Source organism: Vigna angularis, chromosome 8, assembly GCF_016808095.1.
Source record: "Vigna angularis cultivar LongXiaoDou No.4 chromosome 8, ASM1680809v1, whole genome shotgun sequence".
Classification (NCBI taxonomy): domain Eukaryota; kingdom Viridiplantae; phylum Streptophyta; class Magnoliopsida; order Fabales; family Fabaceae; genus Vigna; species Vigna angularis.
Window position 1 is genome coordinate 806,894 of NC_068977.1, and position 27,644 is coordinate 834,537.

Genomic DNA, 27,644 nt, shown 5'->3' on the forward strand with positions numbered 1-27,644 from the left:
ACAAAATGACTTAAAAGAGTTTATTGGTATCCTCACATAACTAAGTTCACTCATTCTTTACTTTTTCTTTTCAGTCCATTAATTGTTAGCTTATCTGAGTTTTAACATTCGCCATGTTACTATCTTTATTCATTTTAATCTATAAATCTTAAATAATATCATTAATAAAATTAATTATAAATTGAATTTGATTATAAGTTGTGAGTAAATTCCACCTATACTTATTATTACATAAAAGTAGTTCTTACATCAAAACTCATCAGGTTTACTGATAATCATGGACTTGATATCTAATTCATTAGATCGAGAAGATCCATTGTAATATATATATATATATATATATATATATATATATATATATATATATATATATATATATATATATATATATATATATACCTTAAAGTTAGTTATTTAAATATATTAAAAGTATTAGAGTTTAAAATTTTATCCATGAAAAAACATGATGCCAATAGTCATATTATATTGACATGGACAGAGGGGTAAATAGAAAAAAAAATATCACAAAATTAAGTTTAATTCATTGAATTGATTTATTTAATCCAGACTTACTATTAAGATTTTATTGGTTTTGGTGAACTATAATATTTCTAAATTCGACTTTTTTAAGAACATTGATAGTTGTATTAGATTTAAATTGAAGTTCTATATGAATGTTTTGATAAACTAATGAAGGGTTGTGATTTTTTTAGATATTTTTATTTGTTAAGTAGGTCAACACACGAATAGCCATTTCATAAGAAAGTTTGATCTTTTATAAATTATAAGTATGAGTTTAAAAGTCTCATCATGTGTATTTATAGGATCACTAGACTTTATATCATTTATGTGATTTAAATAACAATATAATCTATTAGATATATGACAATAAAAAACATTAATGACATTATATCTTTGGTTTCTTTTAATTTGTATTTAGAAGAGTTTTTTATCCTGCATGTCTTTAGGCATTGGTACATATAGAGATTGTACAATTTTATTGTATGTTTGAGCCACTCTGTCATTTTTTTTAGTTTGCGTTTACAAGGATTTCTTACCCTGTATCAATATGTATCAATTTTCCCTTTTGAATGAAGAATCATGCAAGGATTTCTTGCCCTGTATCAATTTTCCCTTTTTAATGAAGAATCATGCGATGCAATGGCTTAAAAAGGAGAAAGGGGGCAAGGAACAGTGAAAACGAATTCTACTTAAACTTCGAAGAGAACCGTTGAAAGAAAAGTATTCTGAAAAGTCCGCCGACATCTTTCTTGCAGGTATCATCAGGTAATATGAATTATCTCTTTAACATAAATTATATAGATTAAGTCATAATCGAATAGTGCTGGTATGTATGTCTAGTATTAATCACCTCCTAAGGTTTCTTGTGAATGAACAATATGCATGTAGAGAATCATGATAGCACATAAGAACCAAAAATAAGTATTCAGAATTCCTGAGATTTAATTGCAAGTGGTGATGTGTCTGATTGAAATTCATCCAAATTCACCTATACAGAATACATCTCTTAATATAGTTAAACAATGAGTGTAAGTAAGTAGAAATCAGAAAACTGTGTGAGAGAGAAGACATTCACTTGAGGTTCTTATTTCGAAAAATTTCAATTAGACCTACCTATTTATATGTATTGTGTTGTGACACAATTTGATGCCATCCTGGTACATGGGCTGTTTGTGTAACTGTCGAGAACTCCAAGTACCGTTTACAGTTGAGCTTGGAACAATGATTGTTGGAAGTCTCTTGCTTTCTTCCAGATGAGGAAAATCAACTGTGTAATGCAGTCCTCGGCTCTCATGTCTAGAAAGCGCACTGCTGATCACCAGCTTTGCGCAGCAAAAGAGGTTTCTCATCTCACATATCTCAGGGCCTGCCATTGTTGGCTTCCATCCATGCTGAAACAAGCACTCCTCCCATTTAGCCTCCAAGTTACCAATTTTTTGCTTGGCTGTCTCAAGTCTCATGGTTGACCGAACTATTCCTACATAGTTCCACATGATGGCTTGCAATTCTGTCCTTGATTCCTTTGTCATTGGCAAAATCCTGTCAGTGACATTACTTTCCAGAGACAAAGGCACAGCAGGTCTAGGCCACAAGTTTGATGCAGTCAGATCAAGGCTAGAGCTTTTCATGCAGTCAACTGAGGGCTGCACAGCTCTTCTTGCAAAAACCAGTGCCTCAAGCAATGAGTTGCTAGCAAGCCTGTTTGCTCCGTGCAAACCTGTGCATGCTACCTCACCTGCTACATACAGACCTTTCACATTGGTCTCTCCTTGGAGACCAGCTTGAACTCCTCCACACATGTAATGAGCAGCCGGAACTACTGGGATTGGATGGCGAGTTATGTCCAAACCATGCAGGAGACACGTAGAAGAAATGTTGGGAAAATGGGAGAGAATTTCCTCCTTGGGCTTGTGACTTATGTCAAGAAGAACATACTTCTCACCACGCTTTTTCAGTTGGTCATCTATGCTTCTGGCCACAACATCCCTTGGAGCAAGCTCTGCCCTCTCATCATAAAAGGGCATGAATCTTTCCATGTCCAAATTATAAAGGATGCCTCCATCACCTCTGACAGCTTCGGATATCAGAAATGCTTTTTCCCTAAGCTTGGTTGGTTTAATAGGAAGCCCTTCATCAGCCAAGGCAGTTGGATGGAACTGCACAAACCTGTGGAATTGTGATTTTGGAAAATCCGTGTCACAAGAAAGAAATAGGATATATAAAGCTGATAAGCTCCATCACGCACACACGGCCAGATAATTTGCAGCTTATAATAGAATACATCACACATTAACTTCAAATCATTGTTAACTTTTTTTTTTTTATTTTCATTCATTTAGAAGAGTAGTTCAGTGATACAGAAAGATGCCCCAAGTGGGGTCTAGAAATCCAGAGCAATTATGTAAATGATGTTTTTCACTGGAGGCAATTATGTTGTTCATATAACTCTCATTGAGCAGTAAGTAGATTGATTATTATTATGAAAGCCCTCATATCATCAAAACACTAAGACTTGTCATAGATATCCCTGACCTGTGGCACATTCTGTTTATTTCCTATTATTGGTGCGAGATATTCCTTAAACAGTAAATAATCACAGTTTTGAAATAATTTACTCACTCCATGTTGGATATCACAGCTTGAGCTCGGTGTGCCATAGCAATCCCATCTCCAGTTGCTACCTGTGATTAGAAAAAGTAAATCAAATTAACATGCAAATAAGACTATCATAATGCAGGTTATAGAGTAAACAGGACAACACATATGAGGCGCAAAAATGAGATGATTCATTACAATACTATGAACACTAAGAACAAATACTTTAAAGCACGGCACTTTTAATTTCAAGTATACTCTATTATTGCACATTGATATTTATTTATACCTTAATCATTCATTATAAAATTATAGTGTATAATCCAAGTAAGTTGATGACATTATGAACGAGTTAGTAACTAAATAAGGAGTCCTTTACTTTCAATTCTTTCTACTTCGAGATACTCTTTAATAATAATAACTGGTTTAGCTTTTAGAATAAAACAACATTATGAACTCACGTTAAATAGTTAAATTCTCACCATGATTGTTTTCTTAAATACTTAAAATAGAAAATGAACCAATCAGTAAATAGTAAAATAGAAGAGATAGTTCAATTCCTTAAAAGAGAGGACTACCAGGGGATTTGTAGTTTTGGGATAAATATGCCCAGCTCCACCAGATGCAAGTAAGGTCACCTTTGAAAGAAATCTGACCACCTAGAAGCTAAAAAAATGAAATTTCAGAAAACATATTCATTGATGGCAGCTATTTTCTTCTCAAAAGATGACAGATAACTGCTGTTCCCACCTCTAGGGTTTTAGTATTCAGTGTGTCAACACCAAGACAATTTATGTCAGATCCATCCTGCAGCAACAGTGGAATGCTTTGGTCAGTGAAGACATCAAAACATTCAAATTGCTCTAAATATCAATTTTGGGTGTGAAAATTTCAAAAGAACAAAAGCCCTCAAACTTTAAATTTTCAAAATGCAAGCACATCTGTCCACTAGCAACACTGTGAAAGATACAAAACATTTAATATAAGGAAAAGTAATATAATCTCAGAAATAACAAACCTGACAAGTAAGAAGATCAATAGCACAATGGTGTTCAAACACAAAAATATTAGGATTGTTGATAACTGCCTTCAGTAGAGCACGTTCAATCTCCTTTCCAGTCATATCAGCAGCATGAACAATTCTATGATGTGAATGGCCTCCCTCCCTCATTAGATGCAAGTTACCATCTTCCCCATGGTCAAATGATGCACCCATAGCAATTAATTCTCTTACTCTTTCAGGTCCTTCAGTACAGACAACCTAAAAGAAAGAATCAAAGTTAATAAATTGTTCAGTAGTCATAGAACATAGTAATTCATTATTGAACAACTACACATGACAATTCTTACATGTTTTCAATCCTAGGAAATCAGGCAGAATGTTGATTAGTTACATAAATTAAGGAATCACTAGAATTCAGTGCTTAGCAATTGCCAAGAAGGAACCAAGTAAATAGATTGAAGTTCAAATATAAATTGGAAACACCCAGATTGTGTAATTTTGTTAGTACAGAACATCACTGCCAGAATATGAAAATATACTTTGAAAAAACAAAAAACTCTGTTGACAAAACAACTTATAAGAGCCATTATCCTTAAAGCATATTCGGAATTTCAGATGTAATTGGCTTAATGTTCAACCAACCAGGACATAGATCAGGTTGTAAGAATGATTCACAATCTTAATAGGACCAGAACATACTCGGACGCTTTCCTCGTCACAAAGATATGCCCCAGCCACAATGGTGTCCTTCATGTGACTCTCCACAGAATCTGAAGGGCATAGCACAGCACTAACACCACCTTGAGCATAATTAGTATTGCATTCATGAGACTCAGCCTTGGTTATCACTGCAACAGATCCATATTTTGCAACTTCAAGCGCATAGCAAAGGCCAGCAATCCCGCTACCAACAACGGAAAAGTCAAAGCACCGTGTCGGACCATCTACCTTGCAAGAGGAAATGACTTTGAAGAGTTTCTGATTCTTTTGAAGTGGAGGTGCAGAAAATGCACATCTGTGGGTCTGAGGGACCTTGGATACTGCTTTAGACCTAAAATTTTGCACCCCAAAACAATGGAAAATCATTAATTCGGCTAAGAATGAAGCAGAAAGTGAACATCCACTTCCATGGAGTCTTTAGGAGCAAATTTCCAGAAGCTTCTTCAAAACACTTAAGTATAAATAGCTAATCAATGAATAACACTACTATAACATTTCTCTTTACAGACAGATAGGTTTCTAGCCAGCTCCCGCAACTTTTGGCTTCAAACATTTAAGTAAATAATGTGAAAGTGCTACAAAGTACAGAACTAGATGATAACTTAACTAAATGATCTTGTCCAAACAGGTAAAATTTCATCAAAAACAAAATTAGACTCTGTCAAATAAAATAGGTGTTTCTGTTTAGGCATTCAATCAGAGCAAGATACAGAACACCTCTAATATGATTCGTGAATCAAAATCTTCTGAACGTACCTTGGGAAAAACAATAAGTAAACACTATAATTGCAACAAAAAATTATACGATGTCATGCAAACAAATAAAACTTCACCCAACAATTAGCACTGAGAAGCAAACAGGAACAGCATTTTAGACTTAAAAAATTATTAATACAAATCCTGGATTGAAATCTTTACCATGAAAGATCTTTTTGTAAGAATCTCGCGATTGGCGCATCAGAAACTAAAGCAATCTTTCTACAACCGTTTCCCTTGCAGTTTGTCACTCTAAATTGCAGCGTGCCACTTCCAGCAGGTATACAAGTGGCCATTGCAATACAAGTAAGCGACTGCATATGAAAAGCAGAAAGATATAAAATTGAAGAAAACTACAAACAAAAAGTCTTCACTCTTCACTTTAGGCGTTATACACATTTGCCGCAGCAATCAGTAACAAATGATCAGTTCCCTTTGGGAGAGGAAAATGTGATCAGAAGAAACCATTAACAATAGTTGGTAAAAAAACATTGACACTACAACACAAAGTTAACAAAGGATAAAACACCACACTCTTTAACATTCTAACTCAATGTAAACACTGATCACGCTCAAATCTAGAAATGCTTATTAACAACCATGAGCTATACATGCAGAACCAAATTCTAAGCTTAGCACATGCAAACTCTTACATAATAAATAAACGATTGAAAATAATGTAAAATGCGGAAAATCCACTCAAAAAACAAACTAAAAATCCCCTCTTTCTTTCCCTCATCCTAGACGGTGGGAGTCAGAGAAAAAGTGAAATATGGTACAAAAGTTCCAACAGTAAGAAAAATTCAGATTTCAGAAACAACAAAGAACAAATTTTTCATACAAGGTTGGAGGGCGAGGCTAAAAGAGAGAAATGGGTTAGCAGCATATAAAGAAACAAATGATGCCCACCTAAAGAACACGCAGAAAAACACAAGCTTTTGGTTGAGAAATTGTTTATTTGACAACAAGACAAGAGGATGAAAAGCAAAGATAACACAGCAACTAGTATTCACGTTTTCGTGATGATAGTGAAATTTAACGGTTAACGTGGACACATAGCATATCAGTATACCTTGTTAGAGTCAGAAGAAAACAAGAAAAGTACAATCTGGACTGCGTTGCTTTGAAGAAAATAAGAAATAAATATATACACAAAACAAAACCCAAGTTACTTGTAGAATTTGAGCTTGTTGCTTGACTCAAAAATAAAAACATAGAATAAAAGGATCTTCACTTTGTGGTCCCTTTCTGTTTATTTTAACTTTTCTATTTTTTTTTTCATTAAATTCCATGTGGAAATTATTAACCAATTATAGAATTTCTTTAAATTTCTTCTCTCTTTTGATTTACTTGATGAGTTCATTCAATTGATATGTTTTTATCGTCTAAAATGTTGAAAAATCGAATGTTATTAAGTATTTTGCATTAGCTGTACAGAGAATATAAGCTATAATATGATGCCAAACAATTCTTATAATAAAAGAAGTAACAAATCAAAAGAACAATATAAATATATTTCAAATAAATTAAGAGAGCCAATAGAATAATAAAAGTTCAAATTAAATATAAAGAAATATTATGTTGGACTTAAACCAAAATTTAATAATTTATTGGATAACCTTTTTTTTTCTAAAGGGTTAGCTATTCAAAACAAAAAATCAAAACTTGATATTTAAGGCAAATTTATAATATCTAATGTCATGAAAAATAAAGTTTATTATTATTTAACTTTGTAGTATTATTAATAATACTTAGTATTTATCAAGGTAAATAACCTGTGATTTAATACTTTTTAATAATATATTTTATCTCATCATCATTGTTATTATTAATTCATGAATTTTATCGTAGTTTTTCAGAATTTTGTCATTTATTTATATTTAACAACGTGTAACACTATATGTGACATGTTAACAAAGGAAAATAATTTTAAAAAATAATGCCAATTAGCAACAAGAACTCATAACACGTAAAATTAAAAACAAAAAACATGACGATAAGATAATAAAATTTACAAAATAATAATATTTAAAAAATGAAATGTCTAATTAAAGAATAATGATTTAAGCTTAATTTTTATTATATAAATTTCTATCTAAAGTCCATTCAAACCAAATTAAAATTAGATTAATCCCTTGAGCTATCGGATTACGTGTACTTGTTTCTATATATAAAAAAAAACATAAAGAAAAGTAAATTATATAATTTAACTTTTATGTATGTTAAACTAAATGTTTAGCACAAGTCAAAACTTAAAATAGATACAAATTTCAAAGTTGTTATCATAAAATTAATAAATTTATCCATATCTTGCTATGGATGACAGTAATTATCAATATATAGACTATTTACTTAGTTTATATTTTACTTCTTTTAATACCTTAATAAAAATTGATGACTAAAAAAATTTAATAAAAAAAATTCTATACTCAATTAATTAGATCTAGTTTAATTAAAGACCATAAGTGAAATTTCACTAAACAAAAAGTAATATTTATAAAAAAAAATCTGATAGGTTATAAAAGAAATAAAAGTGTTAGAAAACAAAAATATTTGAATTGTTTCATTCAAATAAAATTATAAACTTTTTTAATATTTTGAAGTTGAGAAAGAACATATAGTATAACCCTTTTTGATGAAAAAGTGAGCATTACCCATTAGAATTGGAATTTGGGAGAAAAGGAATTGTATTCGATAGTGAAAGAAGCATTCTTCTTCTTTTTCAATGGGGACACTCAAGAACAAGACAAATGGCAGTTGGCAACTTGGCCACCATTTCTTGGAACCTCAATTACCACTTATACAAAAAAAAAAGGGTACCCTTTTTTTTGGGTTAAAAATGGTCCTAAAAAAGCTTAGATTTCTGTATTATGGAAATAATATTATATTAGAATAACACGTGCTTTATTAAGAAGGTATTAGATTCTCCATTAGAAAATTAATTTTCAACGAAATTGATAAATTTTATATGAATATCCTATTTTGGAGGTGTGATGAAATATATTGTCATCATCTTAATTTCACTCTTTCAATAAATGTATTAAAAACATTACTTTAAAGGTATAAATTAGGAATAAAATAATTGGTATTACACTAAAAAGCTACCATAGCACTTATTTAAGAAACTAATTTTACTCTTACACCATATCTTTGTTGTTAGGATGTTTCATTCTACACCTCCAAAATTTCGTTTTGTACTTTTAAACATTATATTTTTAAATTTTTAACATCTATATCTCCAACTTTTTCAAAAATTTCATTTTTAACTTTAACAAAATATTTTTCTATTTTTTTCTCTTTCTTATTAAAACCACTTTAATAAATATCTTTTGTATTTTTCTCTTTTCTTATTAAAGACACTCTACACCACCTAAAAATAATTTATTTAATTTAAATTTAAATATTATTTAATATAATTCAATATTTTAATAAATATAAAAATATGATTTATATTATAATAATAGTTATATTAAAAAATAAAAATAAAATAATAATAATAATAATATAAAATTTAATTTATTATATTCAAAAATATTAAAATATAAATAAATTAACCAATTATTAAATTTTAAATAAAAACAAAAATTTTAAAAATCTTGTTAATAGGATATCAAAATCCATAAAAATATACTAAACCGTTTTGTTTTTTATTTAAAATTTAATAAATATTTAATTTAATTGAAAATTATAATATTACTTATTATATTTTTACATTTTAATAATTATTAAAATATGATTTGTATTTTTATAATAATTTTATTAAAAAAATAAAAATAATAATAACAAAAATAAAAATAATAATAATGGAAATAAAAATAATATTTAAAATCACAATTAATATAGTTAAATATATTACATTAAATTATTATATTAAAATATTAAATTAAATTAAGTAATTATTAAAATTTAAATAAGAAACAAATTTTACAAATATTCGTTAATCGGATATCCATGTATTATAAATTATCGGATTTTTATATTCGATTAACAAATTTTTCTAAAATTTTGGTTTTTTTAAGTTTCAATAATTATTTAATTTAATTTACTATTTTAATATAATATAATATATTTAAATATATTAAATGTGATTTTCAATATTATTTTTATTTCTATTATTATTACTTTTATTTTAAATACTATTATTTTTATTTTTTAATAAAACTATTATAAAAATATAAGTTATATTAAAGTATAAAAATATAATAGATAATATTATAATTTTCAAATTATAATTTTCAATTAAACTAAATATTTATTAAATTTGAAATAAAGACTGTTAACATATTTTATGGATGTCCGAGAAACAAGTTTTTAAATTTTTTTGTTTTATTTAATTATTTAATTTACTTTAATATTTTAATATAAATCAAATTTTATTTTATTATTATTATTTTATTTTTTTATTTTTGTTATTATTATTTTGTTTTAATTATTTTATTTATTTTTTTTAATATAACTATTATAATATAAATCATATTTTAATAATTATTAAAATATAAAATTATATTAAATAATATTTAAATTTTAAATCAAATTAGATTATTATTAAGATGGTGTAGAATGTTTTTAATAAAAAAGAGAGAAAAATAGAAAAATATTTATTAAAGTTTAAAATGAAATTTTTTAAAAAGTTGAAAGTGCAAGATTAGATGTCAAAAGGTTAAAAATGTAATTTTTGGAGGTGCAGGATGATGTGTTGAATGAGTAGGATGAAACACCCTTCTTGTTATTTGACAGATGGAGTTCTGAACTCCCAAATTTGTCAAAACAAATTTAGGTTCCAAAGATATTATAGACAGAAATAGGGTTGACAAAAAAATTCGTACCCGCAAATATTCACAAGTAAAATCCGCTTCAGGTATTTAATACTCGCGAGTAAGAGGTACATGCGGGTAACTAGATATGGCAAAAAAATCCGCGCCCGCGGATATCTGCGGATAAAATCCACGACGGATAGTTGATACCCGCAGATATTTACTACCCGCAACCCGCGGGTAGCGGATATTTTAATACCCGCTTATAAACGGGTCGGGTGCAGGTATTATACTATCCGTACCCGCGGATACCCGCTACCCACAAAAAATAAAAATAAAAATTTAATTTATATTTTATTAAGTTAAATTTAATATAAATTAACATTAATTTATATTTTACAAGATTAAATTTAATTAAAATTGAATTTAAATTTAAATTTAATTTATATTGTATTATATTTTATATATTTTTTGTAATTCTATTTAAATTTTATTTTAATAATTTATTAAAATATATTTTTTTTAATATTTGCGGGTATCCGCGGATATCCACGAGTATCCGCGGGTTTTAAAATACCCGCAGATATTTTTTAAGCGGGTATCCGTGCAGGTAACGGGTGGATTTTTTTTGTCGGGTCGGGTTGCGGGTAGGCACTATCCGTGCCCGACCCGACCCGTTGCCATCCCTACGGGTAACGAGTATTTTAATACCCGCCTTTTAACGGGTCAGATTCGGGTATCACACTATCCGTACCCGCAAATATTCGTTACCTATTTGAAAAATAAAATTACAAGTCCATAAAAATAGAAGCATAGGAAAAAAAGACCTTAGTCAAGGTCCAAATAAGAATAAGGGTCTGCTTATGATGTTCAAGGTGCATCCAGAAATGATGAGCCTAAGCCCAATAGAGAATCTGGTGTACATGTGAAGTTTAGGTGTGCACTTGACATTTGATAGTCTAGGCCCAAGGCCTCTTTCGTTCTCCAAATTAGAAATCACATTAGGGTTTCTTCTGCATTCTCTTCTCCAACGTGCCACACCAAAGGAGCAACCCTAGGTTTCCTCGCCAGCCATTCTCCATCACCAACAGCCACCGCCGTTAACATTGGTAACCATTGCAACGTCGCTGACCTCCACGTTGCTCAAACCCCTTTGTCATCCTTCGTTGATGCTCTTGCTCCCATCCATGATAGCCCGTTCTTCCTCCTTCACGCGTGAACGTCTTCCTTCCTTCCTTGGATCGTCCGCTCACATTCTGCCACCAAAGGCCGACAAACGCGACTTCTTTCACCAATTGAGGTTGGAGTTGAGGGTTGGGAGTCTCTTCGAAATTTTACTCAAATACATGGAAATTTAGATCTTGAAGATCATGCAGAGGAGTTGTTAAAGTATCTTGATCCTTCAAAAACCATTGTTGATAAACTTCTTATGCCTCCAAGAAAGAAGCAACATGATATTAATATGTTAAAGGAGAAGAATAGGGTACTAATGCTTTGTTCACTTGTGTAGATTTGTGGGAGATGATTTGGGAGAGAGTGATTGAGGGGATTTGAGGGTAAAATTTTTGTTGTTTGTTAGAGGGGATTTAGAGGTAATTGAGAGTAGATTTGGAAGGAAAATTTATGAGAATTAGTGTAGGATTTGATTAATGTGACAGATTTAAAAAATTTGTATAATTGGTAAAAAAATAAAGATTACCAAAATGCCCCTAGTTATTAAAGTAATATAAAATGTTATTTGTTAATGTTATATTTAATTGTAAAAAAGTTTGTAAAGAGTAAAAAATTAAAATATTAATTAAAAATTATTTATAAATAGTAACAAAATTAATATTTAGTAAAATGATTTTATTTTTAAATGTAGTATTGATTTCTTATATAATTTTATACCAAGTAGTATTAATTTATTTGTTATGGAAGTGAGATTGATTAATTTTGAAGAAAGAAATATTTAAATGATAAATAGATGTATGAAAACTAATATGAAACATAATAACATTCAAAAATAGATAATGTAAAAAAAAAAAAGTCGTTTAATACATTTACGGAATAGTAAGCAATCCTAATCATCTAAATGATGAAGAATTAAGTTTACATTCTGATTCAGGTGAGCAAATTGTTGGTTCATGTGGAGGGATAGGTTTGCCAACTTATCTTCAATCCGCTGAACTCGCACCTGTATTTGTTCCATACCCTGCATTCTCTGTTGCAAGTCTTGTACCCCCTCCCACATTTCAGTCATCATATTAGTATTTGTAAAATGTGAAGGAGGTTGCACAGGGTTGCCATGATGGTGTGGTTGGTCTTCGTCGTCGTCATCATCACCGACGTCGTGTTGCCAAACACCGTGGACATTAACAATATTCAACCTCTTCAAAGAAGTAATTGAAAAATGATGTCTGGTCCCAATATGAGTGCTAACATCGACATCAACATGTACTCTACAATATTGCATGATTTGTGTGATAAGGACACCGTATGGTAGGGATGTGTCACCGGCCGTGCATTTAAGCATATGTTGCATGAAGTGATGAGACCAATTGATAGCTATATTATTTTTGAGCACCCATAACATAAAGATATCCTCCTGCAATAATTTTGCAAAATTTCTAGGTCGTAGAGTCAACATGTGCACAATAACATAATGCAGAAGTCTATCATTAATATTCAAACAACCAACCGTTTTAACACGGTGACCCTGCATTTCTGGTCTAACCATAGTAGCTAATGTCATGTCTCAATCATATGGAAAGTCATATGGGATATTTGAATAACACAATTTTTGACCCTCATACTTCATATTAGCAACATTCAACTAATCAACAGGTTTCAATCTAATCCTTCTCTTGTTGACCTCACAGATCAAATATCCATTTCCAGAAATCTTCAGATTTGAATAAAAAAATTTGATTAAATCCGGATAGAAGGGTCCCTGCAATGTTAAAAATTCGACCACCCCTTGAAATAGAAGATGATGTTAGAAAAATAACCTTGAACCAACAAATGATTCGAAATTCATTACTTTTGGAACAACAATATTCCTTGTGTAGAATTCAGCTACATAATTTTCTATCTGATGGTTGTGACTGAAGAAATGACGTTGATCTAATTGTTCTACAACAGATGGTCTGACATTGGCCGAATCTTCTGGCTTAGTTACGGCTTCTTTTTCCTTACGACTTTTTCTAGGCCTTTTGGTTGATGATGAGGCCATTTCACAATTTCTTCAACAAAACCATAAATGCAAACAATAACAAGGTAAGTCCTAACAAATTATTGAAGATTAAAAATGACAACAACCAAAGACAAACCATTAGATCATAACCATAAGCATAAGTTAAAAATTGAAGATGGATGAAAACCTAGAAGTCATAATTACAAAACAGGTACATCTAATAATATAATAGTAATACAACTAATCATTTAAGACCTCCTAACAGTCACCATCCCAGATCATTTTACATAACTTATTCCACCTCTTGTGTGGTGGAAGTCCCATCAACCTCTTTGTACATGTGGGGTTTCCACATAAGAAATCATAACATTACTCGAACAAGTTTTCATCAACAATATTCATAGCACTCAACATTTCATAAATGTCGCCCTCTGCGTATGTGTATGTCGAGGTGCGATAGAGTATTTGATTTCTATCTTCCATTGTTGAGACTTGACGCACGACTGCATCAGAAATTACACCAAAATGAACATTTGTAGAGTCAAGGACATTTGTGAAACTATCCAGACTGGTCGTCAACTTATCAAATTGAGCATTTATCACATCGACCATAGGTGCCTTCCTTTTGGAACCTCGTGAGGATGAAGTTCCTCCGGATGGAACGGAAGACACAGATTGAGTCTGTCTTGGACTATACTCATCAACAGATGGAGGAGGTGATGATGGAGTTGGGTCTCTATACCCCGGATAGATAGGCTCTTATGGAATGTACTTCATATTCTGATTCAGATCAACCTGTACCGGATAGATAGGCCGAACATCACTCCCAGTAGCTCGATCAGCCGCCCATAAGTCCACCATTAAATCATAGTGTCTAATACTATTAACTCTCCACTTTGCGGCACTTGGTCTCGAATGAAACAACATACATTACAAATATTAGCAACATATTATGTATTATAAGAATAAACCAAATTTGAGTATTTAACAAATACCTGAATGAGGTCCTCCCAAACTTCGTCCTCAGCTTCAAATCTCATACTTACGGCGTTCCAAGCAAATCCACTTAATCCAGAAAAGAGGTCATGTACCTCACGCCATTTATCTTTCAACACTTTTTGACGATTTTTGACATTATTTTTCGTAATGACTACATACCGAGAGCTATGAAGATGATCAATTATGTTACTATATGCTTGGGATGTCCAACTTCCGTCAACCCTATTACCGAGTCGTGATTCCTCAACCATGATGTGTAGAAGACGTGCGTCCATGTTCTTTGTTCACTTTATGAACTCTCTAGTAGGACCAGAGGACTCAATGGCTACTCCCTTACCTCAGTTCATTTTAAACCTAATTGATAAACAATATGGTAAGAAGTTAACATTAATCAGACATAAAAGGAAGTTCTTGTCATATTCAAATAAAATAGTCATACAACACAATAAAATAAAATAACTACGAGTTTTGATAATCTCGCCACATTTGATCTGCTACGGAATCCCTTATACTACTACCAATCCTATGATCCTCTTCTCTAACTTGAGATGATGGAACATTATGGTCTTCCCTTTCATTCAACTCATTATCAACTTCTTCAAGTAATGAGTCATCGTTATCCACGCCACGAAGGAAGTTGTGTAAGATACAACAAACTAATATAATGTTTGTCATTGTCTCCAATCCATAGTGTGGTTCAGTACCGCTTGCAATGATAGAGAATCGTTTTTTCGACACACCAAAAGTTCTTTCAATAACATTTCTCAACGATGAATGTCGATGATTAAACAACTCGCGTGGATTTTGTGATCCTCTACATGTATATTCTTTAAGGTGATATCTGACGCTTATATATGGAGTTAAAATTGTATTTTTCAACATAAATCCAGCATCACCAAGATAGTATTGTAACATCCACTTTTTCCAAATTGGCTTTTAGAAAGAACTTAATTATCAACTACTTCTTTGTATTATATGTATATAGCTGCATGTAAATTATTATAAAACAATAATTAGAAAAAGTTAGTTGTAAGAGGGCAAAGAAAACGAAAACAAGAATAACATATTTTCAGAATTAGAAACTGTATTATCATCTAAGACAAACATAATCTCTTGATACTGATGAATTTATAATAGTAATACAAAAATTTTCCTTGATTCCTTTTTTATATGACACAACTCAACAACGAGCTGAAATAGAATAAACCTGTATTCCAGAAAATCATAATGGAGCCATATTTTTTCCTCTTTCTAAGATCTTGTGGCATACAATATAGGGTAGAAAAGTCACAGGAAAAAGATGAACCAATGCCTTATAGTTTACACCAAATCCATATTCAAACACATTCCTTAATTTTGAAGTCACCACTTTCTCTTATCACATAACAAACAGAACCATTGAATATAATTTCAGATTTCAGAACAGACATTTGTGTATGTGTAGGCCCTACACTACCACCTCAAAAGCAACGCCGATTAGAAGAGTATCCATGAAATACCTCTTTATGTTAACCTTCAATATCAGCCAAATCAATCACCATTCCAACACATCCAATGTTAAATTTAAACATAAAACGTAATGTCACATTGAATCATGAAACACATTAAACATTACAAGACACAAACCTTAAATTAACTATGGAGCAGACCTAGCATGTTGAAGAAAATCTGGTTGAGTTGTTTAGTAGTAAAAGGATTTTGAATTCAAGAATATGTCATACAAGTAAGTTTCTCTGTTTTGATCATACAAGTAAGTTAATACTGAAACAAAGCACACATAAAAACTAAATTGTTGTAACTTATAATTAACCAAGAATCAAGAATGTGAAATGGGAAAGTTACCTGTTCTTGTCAAGAGGATGTTACATATGCATTATGCTAACATGAAAAGTTGTGCCTGCTTTTTGATTTTGCCAAGAAGGAGATTGTCCTCCATTTCCTAATCCTGTCTCAGGGAAATTAGAGCTAACAATTCAGTGGCTTTCTGACAAGTGAAAACAACGATCGAACCAAACAAGAAAATATGTTTTATGGATTCATGTCTACATAATACCGCTCAGAAAGACCCTCATAATACAAAGCACCCAAGCCACAATAGCAAAAAAGTTCTCATCGCTAAAATCTACATCAGTTGAGCACATAATTTAAACAAGACACCAGATCACAAACAGATAATAAAACTAACATTGAAGATCAACATTCACAGATTTCGACATTCCAAAAGAACAAAGCAACCTACATCTTCTTACCTCCCTCTCGTTGCACATGGGAATCTAAACCAACACCATCGGGAAATCCTCCGAGTTAATACCCACAACATCGTAATCCACACTTGCCACAGGCTTGAGCCTCCGAATCTTCCAAAACGACCCTGTTCACCGACTGCACGATGAACAAAACGCTGCACAAATTTGCCAGGCTTTGCAACGGTGGCGACAGGTACCGAGCACGGACGTCGACCCACAAGGCGTAAACGACAAGCATGCCCAGGACGTCGGTGGGACCGGGGCGCCTAAAATGCGACCCCTTGAAATATGCGACGAGCTCGAACCCCAAGAGCACAATCACCACCACGAGGAAGACGCGGATCGCGTGGTAGAGTCGTGACGAGTCGCCCCACAGTGACGTTGAGTCCGCGATTCAGCGGTGCGCCGTGCGGGCGAGGTGGAAGACGCCGTCGTAGAGCCAAACAAGCGAGGCGACGAACTGCTGGCATTTGAGAAGGCATACCCAAGAGAGCTGGCGGCCGCTCCGGGAGCGTTCTTTTTTGTATGCGACGGAGGAGTCAAGGTCGAGAGCGATGAAGGGAGGCGGAGAGTCGAAGTGGGAGTTGTTGAGGAGGCGAGGGAGAGGGAGGGAGCGAAGGTGTTGGATTTCGGTGAGAGTTTATGATATTTTGGGGCTAGGGGGCTAACCCAACCCTAATTCATTCACAGCCCCCATTTGATGCGGCTTTGGGGCTAGGGGCTTTAAAAAGGGTGTTGCTCTCTTCACCACCCCAAGAACTTCCTACACCTCCCCATTATTTTTTTAATTCCAAAAATATCCTACACCTTCCCATTATTTTTTTAATTCTAAAAATACCCTACTCTTCCCCATTATTTTTTTAATTTCAAAAATACTCTACACCTTCCGTTTATCTTATTGCAACGACTTTACTTAGCCTATAACATCAGAAATGTCTAAAATCAAACATTGTAGTGCAAAAGTTATACAGATGGGGTGGTAATGTTGTGCTAGCAGACAGACACTGTGATACAAAAATGTGGGACATGTGATTCTCACCTACTAACATTATTTCTCATTTATAACAATGGTTGGATACTGGAAACAATGGTTGCTGGCTCACTAACAGGTGAATGCCACTTTTTGTGCTTGTTTCTGTTTATGAAGGATACCTTTTTGTTAATTAGTAAACCCCAAGATTTTTCCTTTCTTAAAAAAAGAAAACAAGTATAGTTATGAATCCAAGAAGCTTTGGTTCCTGACAGTTTGATATATAATGCAAATATATATACATTCGTTTGTCTATTAAATGGATGTCGATATCCGTGCACGGATGTTAACATCCGTTTAAATATTATTGAAGGATAGAAAAGTAACAAAGAGATGCATGTACCAATATGTGGTGGTGGAGGAAGTGACACTCCTTTAAAAAAGCCCCTTTAAGATGTGGGTCAATAAAAATGAGCTAAGTATAAAAGAGGTCAGGGTTAACCTCAGGACTTAAATAAAAACTCACAAGGATTACTGAGTGTACACCCATATTTTTTACCTTATTTTATTTTAAAGGTGGTTCTTCCTTTCTTCAATATTTACTTTAAAATTATAGATTAATGATATTGTGATCTTTTTGTCTTTACCAGAGAGGACAGTATTAATTATGAGGTGCAGGGAGTAAAGGCTTAATCCTAATTGGACCAATCCAGTAGCCGGTATTTGTTTCTCCAAAAAAGAATCCATAGGGGGCAATGTGGTAAATGCACATTCGAAGTTGAAACCGTCAGGGTCATTGTAGTCGCGGTGGTGCGAAAATAGCGCGCGCGAGCACCTATTCCTAACGAAATCCTTCGTAGAACCAACTGCTTGTTCTTCTCGTTCTTGAGGTTCTTTCACTCCACCATACTCATTCTTTTGCTCCTCGATTCGAAACCTAGAACAACGATGTGGAAGTGGTTGTTCTCGAGAGAATCCAAGCCGCCGGCGCCGGTGGTGCTGGTCCCTCCGCTCTTCGACTTCCCTCCCATCGCCGCGCGTAACCGCATGCTTCACTCCGCCTACGATGTCGCTTTTGGCAAGATCGCCCTCGCCTCGCTCTTCCAAGACTATTTCCACCAGGCCAGGCACTTCACCACGCGACTAATGCTCAAACCAATCGATGATCCTCACGTCGATCTCATAGCCACTGTATCTTCTCCTGTCTTCTCTCCCACCTCTCTTTAGTTTCAGAAACTTGCGTAATACGGAAACTGAAAAAAAAAACTTGTTTATTATCTATTGCTGTGACATGTTTAGGTTACAGGTCCTCTCGATCGTAAGCCCAACGACAGCATCATGGGAGATGCGTTGTTTCGCTGGCAAAGGTTTTCTTCTCTAAATTGTCACAGTCGCAGTTTTGTTGCATTTCTTTACATTGTGGGAAACAGCGGACAAATGTTGTTTCGTGGCGTTCCTTAATATTGTGTATAAAGGCAACTTATGTCACTATAATTACTCGTAGATTTTGGATAAGTTTTACTTAGCCTTACAAGATGAAATTGATCCTCATATAAGAATAAAATATCCTCATATATATAACTTCACTAGAACATAAATGTATATACTTCCTTCGTGTGCTAAGGACAGGACATATGGAGCACAGGACTAATATGTCCAATAAACTTCATTAGATCATATTACGATACTATTTCTGCAAACTTCGAGATGTCTCATCCATGACATAAATGACCTAAAGGAGTGTGTTGGAAGTTTTATATGGATTAATGATAGGTAATTCTCATCTTACGCTGGTTTTGTAGAATTGAAATCTACTTTAAGAGAATTACATTGATGACACTTTAAAAACCTTGCTGTTGTGGTTGAATTGGATTTCTGGGACCATTTTTAAAACCTTGTTTGTTTGGATTTTTTTTGTTGTCATTCCTATTCTGCAATCTGTTGAGTAACTTGAATTGTTTGTGGTTTTTGTTGAGTGTGCAGTGATGTTAACGATCCTCATACGTTTATGGACCTTTATGTATCCACATCTGATCCGTAAGTAACTCTAACTTGAACGAATTCTGAGGATCTGTTTAGGAAATGGAAGTAAAACAAATGTGTTTTTTTTCACTTCAAACATGAGACTGAGTTTTTTAGAATGAAAGGAATAAGGAAATTATTTATAATGAAGGACAATACTCAGATTGAGTTGGTTAATTTATTTTTGGCATTGCTGTCCAATGAGAATTGGGGATTTAGCTCTGTAACTAATAGTACACTGAAGGTCGATACTTAAGGTCAGCATCGGGTACTGAGGTGAAACTTCAATTTTCATTGAAGAATAATATTTAAATTCATTTAAAGAACTACAACTATCTTATAATAAAACTTTCAAATAATTCCTTATTCATTTTGTGAATATGAATACTATATGTAGAAATAGTAATTATTCTTCTGCGCACTCTCTTATGATTAGGTGAATGAAATATGGATCCCACTAAATAGGGTGTGGATCAAGGTTATTTGTTGGGGGTGAAACGAAATCTAGTAATAGAGCATGTATTGAAAGTTTTACTAGCATTTACACTCCCTTCTCTTTCCCTGACGTCCTTGATCCTAAAATGCACAATGCATCTATTTGGAATTATGAATGTTGTGTGGTCTGTATATTCAGGATTTTGCAGATGAGATCGTGTGCTTTCTATTCCAAATATGGATTTGGGGCTTTCGGAGTGTTCCCTTTACTGTTGAAGAAAAGGTGTGTTTTCGTTTGATGATGGTGGCAGAAACAGGTGTTAGGTACTTAGGATCTTATTGTAGCATGCACGTCTGACATGGATTGCAATATACAATGTTGACCAAGTTAATCAATTCTACAGAGAAAGCTCCCAAGATTATGGCCTGATGGGGTTGAGATATGGTTCTGGAAATCTATCCTTTGGAGTCACACTTATGCCTTTTGCCTGTAGGTCCCTGGTTTTTGCCAATGACCTTTGACCATATTTAGGGTGCGAATGAATAAGTTTTGAATAAAAGTGCTTGTATGATATAATTCTTTTACATATTCTTTTTTTTTAATAAGCTACACTTTCTAGCTTCTAAGAACTAATAAAATTGATTTTTTTCCTTCTTTTTTCAAAAGCCGACCATCTTCTTATATTTTTCTAAACATGTTTTTAATTAGGATCTTGTCAACCAGTGCTCTCTATAGACTAATTAAGGTTTCAATAAGAAGCAGTTTTTATAGGAAAGCACGGTAATAAAAACTTTCTACTTTTGACATCCTTAATTAGTTAGACTGGTTAGCATCCGTCTTATTCATTATATATGAATTAAATATATGAGATTTATATATAGGTGGTGCCTTTTCATCTGGCATTTGAAGTTTTAATTGTTTTTCCATGATCACTAAATTTTACATTTTGTTATATATTTTTTCAAATATTGATTTATGATCACTTGGAGAAACAATAGAAATAAACTTTGCCGTGTTACTGTCATACATTGCAGTGAAAGACGAATTACCAAAAAGTGCATGGTTGGTAAGCAAGATGGGAAGGGTGACTGCTGGGGTGCAGTTTGAACCGCAAAGTAAGAACTACACATATTTTACTCCTTTAGAAATATTTCTTTATGTGTTGATTTTTTCTAATTAAAATTACTACATCACTGGGTTTTTAAATTAATTTTTAATTTTTTGGTTTCTCTATGGTATGTATATTGAACTATGGTTACCTTTCTGGTAGTTAGTGTCATGCTGTTTTGAACTTGATTTTCATTGAATATATTGACCTAAAGATGTTTGCTTTTGTATTTTGTAAGTAAATGATAGGCCAAAGTTGAAAAGTACTATCTTGCATTCACCAGAAAGTTGACATTGTTGCATCAATCATCTAGTCAGTATGTTAATTTATTAATGTTGAGCGTTTGCATTATATTTAGATTTTATAATGGAACCTGCGCAATACCTGAATTGTGTGTTTACCTCCAAGTGTATGTGTATTTGCACATGCATGTACAGTTCCAACTACATCCATGAAAGGTGGAGCAATGGACAGAGTGAAAAAGATCTAAGCACTTATAATTGGTCACAGTAGAGCAACGACAGTTAGGGGCAGTTAGAGTGGTTAGTTAGTTGAAGGGGGTCAATTAGATAAATATGGAGAATAAAGATGGAAGGATTCACTCAAACAATTAGACATTTGTATGAAAAAGAAACTTGCGAAGAAAGATTCTTTCACCTGGTGTTGGATTCAATAAAATTGTTTGCATATATGCTTTTTCTTTTCTGTCAATTTCTCTTTTTTTCTTCCTGCATTTGTAATAGGATTGGAGAACTTGAATTCGTGCTTTATTAAATTTTAGTTTTAGTAATTTGGTTTTTATTGATGAACCCAAACAATCCCAAAATCCCGAACTCTAGAAACATATTTATCTAAATTGTATTAATTTGAATGCAATAAGGATATGAATACATGCATACTAACCTGTGTTCTATTTTAGAACGAAATGCCAAGCTTTCAAATTTAACGAACTGGAGTTGTGCTTTGGGCTATGGTGTTGGATCAGGCAGCCCATTGTGTCCATCCTTCAATTTCAACCTCGAGCTTGTCAAAAGCTCTCAGGTTTGTCCACATACATAAATTGGTTATGTTTTGGCATTTAATTAATTCTTATGCTAATGTCATTTGATGGTAATATAATAGTTTGACATATTAAAATGGAAAGTTTTGTGACTTGTAAGAAATTGATGTTTAAAAATTTCCCTAATCATTAGTAACTTAGCATAAGTCTTAATTTTTGTTTTAAACCGCTTATATTAAATGCACCTTAGCATTTGTTTGTCCTAACCTATGATTTGTGTAGTTCTGATTGATATTTTGAGAAGCATTTGTACTGAAATTTCAAAGTCTAAATAATCTGCAGTTTATTGCCTCATTCTATCAACACATGGTTGTTCAAAGAAGGGTATGTTCTTCTGTCTTTGCTCTCTTTCATTCCATTATCTTCTGAGTGGTTCTCTGTCTTCATATTAGTGTCTCATTTTTCATTTTTGCAAACATGGTGATGTCTAGATTTATGGAAGTTAGTCGCATCTCTTAAAATTAAATTACATACTAATGGGTTTTCCTTGGTTTTCTAAAAAAGCTGTACATGTATCTGATCTTTGTAGTGCCGTACATGTAATTAATTTTTCCTTTTTCTTTACTAGTTTTCAAGAGTGAACGTTAGCCTTGGGATACCAACAGTACTTAAGTTTTCATAAGTTTCTGAGTTGAGGTCACTGCATGAAAAGTTTTTTGAATCAGAAGCTTCTTTACTCAAGACCTGGGCCTATTTTTAGTTATATTTTGGATATTTTCCTTGTGATTAGATACCGTAATGCTTATAGAATTCCATTATTACTTATTTATTCTTGTTAAAATTTACCCTCACTCGAGTTTTCTTTTGGAGTTGTAGTAAACTGGCTGATATAGTTTCTTGTTAAATCAATATATTATACTGAAAGTCATAAGCATGATTTGAACAGGTGAAGAACCCTCTTGAAGAGAATTCTGTTGTTGGAATTACAAACTACCTTGACTTTGGGTTTGAGTTACTTACAAGGTATTCTTTTTAGCTCTAAACAGATATATTCAAACTTATTGCAGTCGAACCAATGTGGTACAATCTAATTTTCTGTGTCAGTGTTGATGAAGCCATAGCAGCAAACAATATCTCAGACGCCAGCTTTCAAATAGGTGCATCCTGGCAGGCTAATAAAAATTTCTTGCTGAAGGTAGAAAACAGATGCAATGTTAAGCAGATTTATATAGATTATATATGATGCATCTAAGTGGATTATTTCTCATCTTTTCAGGCAAAGGTTGGACCTCGTAGCTCATCTATGGCACTTGCATTCAAGTCATGGTGGAAACCTTCCTTCACTCTCAGTATTTCAGGTGTCTTGACTGATTGTTCTACTCAATCTTGCTTCAGTTCTTTATCCTGCTCCTTTCTTTAGTGCTACCGGGACTTGTTTAGCATGTGTGTATTATGAGGCCAACACCTATGTAGTCATGATATGATGATCAAGGGTCAACACCAATATCTAGCATAAAAATTAAGTTTTATATCATGATTCTGCTTTTTTAGTTTTGGTCACCGAAAGTTCTAGTCCTACTTCAGCCCCTGTCCCATATTAAAGTATCAAGTTCGTTAGATGGCCTGTTTCCCACTGCAAGATTTGTTTATGTGGTGTATTATTTTCTGGATGACTAGTGAGTACTACCTCTGTAATATCATTTTTTAGGTATCTGCTTGCTAGGGCTGTCAAAACGAGCAGCTTGACCCAGCTCTAGGGCCAACTAAATAAATTTAATAATCCAACCTAACTGTTAGAATATTTACCCTATTTATCATGATTATATTGTGTCTAGGATTACCTTATTTATCATGATTATATTATATCTAAGGTTACCCTATTTATCATGATTACATCGTGTCTAGAGTTACCTTATTTATCATGATTATATTGTGTCTAGAGTTACCTTATTTATTATGATTATATTGTGTCTAATAAGGTTAACCTAATTATCATGTACTCTTGTATCAATTTATTTTTATAAATAGAAGATTATGAGAGGGATCAATTAAACCCTCAAGAATTATTTTTTTTCAATCTTAAGTTGGTATCAGAGCAGGTTGTCTGAGTCTTTTCCTACTTTGTCTTTGTTGCCGCCGATGGCGATGCTGGCACCTGGCGGCCTTAAAAATTTCATCTTTTCGAAAATACCTAAATGAGCAGTTTCGTTCTGAATTTTGTCTAGTCTTCAAACGTTAGTTGTTGTCTGCAACTGTTAAGCACTGTTTGTCGTTGTCCAGTGTTGTTTGTCGCTGTCTAGCGTTGTTTGCCGCTGTCTGGCACCGTTTACCGATGTCCAGGCGCCGTTTGCCGTTGTTCAGGCACCGTTTGCTGCTGTCTAGGCGCTGTTTGTCGTTGTTTGACATTGTTTGTCGTTGTCTGGTGCCATTTGTCGTTGTCCATCTAGCACTGTTTTGCCACTGTGAGGAGTTGTAGAAGTTTGTCACCATCAACTTCTATTCCCGACGTCGTTCGTCATTGTCTGTCGCTATCTGTTGTTTCCCACCGTCCGTAGCTGTCCGCTGCCGACCACCGTCCGCTGCCAACCACCGTCTATTGTCCTCCGTTGCCATCTGCTGCCACAGTTTAGTCCGACGACTAGTGATCTGGATCGCCTCATTGAGCGAGAGGGCTAGTTCTCATCCAGGTGCCGTCATGTGCGCCACATTTGTCCGACGTTCGCCTCCGCCATTGTCACATTTTCTCTGTCGAAGTTAGGGGTTTTGTGCGCCTCGAGGAGTGCGACCCATCCCTAGTCATTGCCTCATTCTCATCTTGTCACGCATGACTTCTCTCTGATAAGCTTCCGGTGCTTGTTTGTCACACGCCACCTTTCCGGTGTCGGAATCACACGGCGTCACTGTCGTTCGTCTCGCTCGACCAAATAAAAAAAAACTCTCTATTTGAGCATTATACCTTTGTTTCAGCATTGTTTCTTAGCCTCCTTTCATAATATTTGTTTAGCTTTGCGTATTGTAGTAGCTGTGATGTTCCTGATGGCTTGTGTCATTTATTTATAAGTCTCCAAGGAGAGTTAGTGCTATTAGTTGGTTAACACCAAGGAATTTCAACACCAAAGTCATAGGTTGAAAGTTCCTCATGGCATGAGGGGGAGTTTATTTCTAGCCAGATTCAGAATCTTAGTCAAACAATTTCACCAGTCCCTTATTAGATCTATTTTTGGATGCTTTGATGAATAAAAGAGATCATTATGATCTTCCACTTTCACGATTTGTCATCGGCGGTGTCATCATTTCCGTCGTTTGTCGTAAGGGGAGTATGCTTCCAACCACTGCAATATGTTTCCAGCCACATGCTCCATCAGTCAATGATGACAGTTGCTGCAGTTTTGTCCTTTCAACCACTGTAGGCCCCCATCATCTCGTCAGTTAGTGATGGCAGTCCCTGTAGTTTTGTCGCTTCTAGCCACTACAGGCCCCATCAGTCAGTGATGGTAATTTAGTCCCTGCAGGCTTCATCAGTCAGTGATGGCAATTTAGTCCCTGCAGGCCCCATCAGTCAGTAATGGCAATTTAGTCCCTGCAGTGAGGGGAGTATGTTTCCCGTCACTGCAGGCCCCATCCTTACTTGATGGCAGTTTAGTCCCTGCAGTTTGGTCGCTTTCAACCACTACAGGCTCCATCAGTCACTGATGGCAATTTAATCCCTGTAATTTGTCGCTTTTAACCACTACAAGCTCCATCCTTTCTCGATGGAATTCAGTCTTTGTAGTTTATTGCTTTTAGTCATGCAGGTCCCATCCTTACTTGATGGCAATCCAGTTTCTGTAGTTTGTCGCTGTCTACCACTTGTCATTCACTTTTGATGGAAATCAACTTTGTCAAAGTCATTACTTGAAGGTTCATGGTGCTAGATGAAGTTTCGTGGTTGTCCAATATTATTCTCCATAAGCTTATGAGGAGTCTCTTTGGTTACGCTGGTTTGTGAGTCCAATTTGGTTTATAGACATTCTCTCTTGATGGTCTGAAGCATATGTGCATCTTGTTTGGAGCCAAAGTTACCACGTCTATTGTCTTGACATTTTAGACAAGTTGATTTTGTTGGATTGTGTTTATTTATTCCAAGCTTGACCCATACAATTTGTATGTTCAGTGTTAGAAGATTATGAGAGGGATCAATTAAACCCTCAAGAATTATTTTTTTTCAATCTCAAGTCTAACCTATACTTTAAAACAAACCATATATTTTAGCCTCGCCTGATCCTATGTTGGGACCGCCAGGGGCCATTTTGCAAAAAAAAATCTGCAAGTAAAGTCTGATTATATGTGGTAGATTTAATTAAATTTAAATGTAAATGGTATACCAAGATTATAATTAGTATCTCAGTTAAGGAATGAAGTTTCTTTCAGACTTTTTTTTGGGAGAGTGGGTTGGGGGTTGATTCTAAATAAAGTACGATCAATGATCCTGGTACTGGATGATTGAAGTGCTGAGAATGTCTTGTTATTCTGTATGTAGCCACTAGAGATCGTGGTGATGGTAAAATGCAATACGGATTTGGCATCCAAAGTGAGAGCCTCAGAGAAGCCAGGTTCGTTTCATTTATCTTATATGTCTTATTCAATAAAGTATATGCTTCTATGAAATGAATCCCTACCCATGCTACTGCATGATAAAATATTATTGTATCATTCAGCTTTACCTTTCTTTTTTATAATGAGCTGGTGGAATAGAATCAATGTACTCTTTCAAAATTTGTATCTTACACCGGTTAATTTTCACCTTCGCTTTTGCTTGTTTACAGTTATCAAAGAGCTGATCCCAATTTTGTAATGCTCACGCCAAGCAAGGAGCACTTAGCAGAGGGCATTATCTGGGAAACAGGAAAGCGACCTATGTTTCAATCTGACATAGACGCTGGACATTTTGACGGCTTACCTAAAGAATTACGACCTTTTGATAAAATTTTGTAATATCTTGTTAGCTTTATATTTTTTTCTACTGCGGCTAAGGGCACCATTCTTATTTAGGAGTGGCCAGTGGAATTGCTTTCATGAGAATTAGTGTAGAACAGTGCGTACAATCATTGACTATAATATCTACCAAATGCATAATTTTTTATGATACATCTTGCTTTCGATTTTGGGCCTCTTCATGCATGCATCCCAAAAATATCAACCCTCACCTTTTATAATGAAAAGGTTAATCTAGAATGAAAGTTTCACATTTCCAATTTACCTTTCCATAATCAAAGAGTATGTTGGCTGAGATTTTTCCGGATAGAGGAGGAAGATGCCACTGCTATGTTATAAACTGTCTGTGATTGCCAAGTTGTTA

The 27,644-nt window shown here is 33.8% G+C and overlaps 2 protein-coding genes across 4 annotated transcripts; one reads left to right on the top strand and one right to left on the bottom strand.

The window, feature by feature from the left end:
- Window positions 1-1,420: 1,420 nt before the first annotated feature.
- LOC108343679 (L-aspartate oxidase 2-a, chloroplastic) lies at window positions 1,421-6,645 on the bottom strand. 3 transcript variants are annotated; one of them, XM_017582001.2, is made up of 8 exons: window positions 6,438-6,495; window positions 5,759-5,910; window positions 4,820-5,171; window positions 4,136-4,378; window positions 3,868-3,924; window positions 3,696-3,776; window positions 3,142-3,203; window positions 1,421-2,688 (listed from the first exon to the last, which is right to left on the bottom strand). In XM_017582001.2, the coding sequence occupies exons 1-8, from the start codon at window positions 6,480-6,482 to the stop codon at window positions 1,632-1,634; spliced, it is 2,049 nt and encodes a 682-aa protein (XP_017437490.1). In that variant the 5' UTR covers window positions 6,483-6,495; the 3' UTR covers window positions 1,421-1,631. The 3 variants fall into 3 exon arrangements, with proteins under 3 accessions (XP_017437490.1, XP_052723430.1, XP_017437492.1); XM_052867470.1 differs by lacking the exon at window positions 6,438-6,495 and adding an exon at window positions 6,506-6,645 and having other exon boundaries at window positions 1,422-2,688; XM_017582003.2 differs by having other exon boundaries at window positions 1,422-2,688; window positions 5,759-6,468.
- An 11,850-nt stretch (window positions 6,646-18,495) lies between these two features.
- On the top strand, window positions 18,496-27,433 carry LOC108346152 (uncharacterized). Its single transcript, XM_017585171.2, has 13 exons — window positions 18,496-18,931; window positions 19,040-19,107; window positions 19,724-19,777; window positions 20,397-20,480; window positions 20,602-20,687; window positions 21,233-21,313; window positions 22,226-22,347; window positions 22,649-22,690; window positions 23,253-23,329; window positions 23,411-23,501; window positions 23,583-23,664; window positions 26,826-26,898; window positions 27,112-27,433. The coding sequence occupies exons 1-13, from the start codon at window positions 18,689-18,691 to the stop codon at window positions 27,278-27,280; spliced, it is 1,272 nt and encodes a 423-aa protein (XP_017440660.1). The 5' UTR covers window positions 18,496-18,688; the 3' UTR covers window positions 27,281-27,433.
- The last annotated feature ends 211 nt before the right edge of the window (window positions 27,434-27,644 follow it).

Bases quoted from the DNA above. Each gene is read 5' to 3' on its own strand.
- LOC108343679 (XM_017582001.2), bottom strand. From the start codon at position 6,482: ATGCTGCTAACCCATTTCTCTCTTTTAGCCTCGCCCTCCAACCTT. The intron at 5,172-5,758 runs GTAAAGATTTCA...GCAAAATTTTAG, and splicing joins TTACAAAAAGATCTTTCATG to GTCTAAAGCAGTATCCAAGG. The intron at 4,379-4,819 runs GTATGTTCTGGT...TCTTTCTTTTAG, and splicing joins GTGACGAGGAAAGCGTCCGA to GTTGTCTGTACTGAAGGACC.
- LOC108346152 (XM_017585171.2), top strand. From the start codon at position 18,689: ATGTGGAAGTGGTTGTTCTCGAGAGAATCCAAGCCGCCGGCGCCGGTG. The intron at 19,778-20,396 runs GTAAGTAACTCT...CTGTATATTCAG, and splicing joins TATGTATCCACATCTGATCC to GATTTTGCAGATGAGATCGT. The intron at 20,481-20,601 runs GTGTGTTTTCGT...TCAATTCTACAG, and splicing joins CCTTTACTGTTGAAGAAAAG to AGAAAGCTCCCAAGATTATG.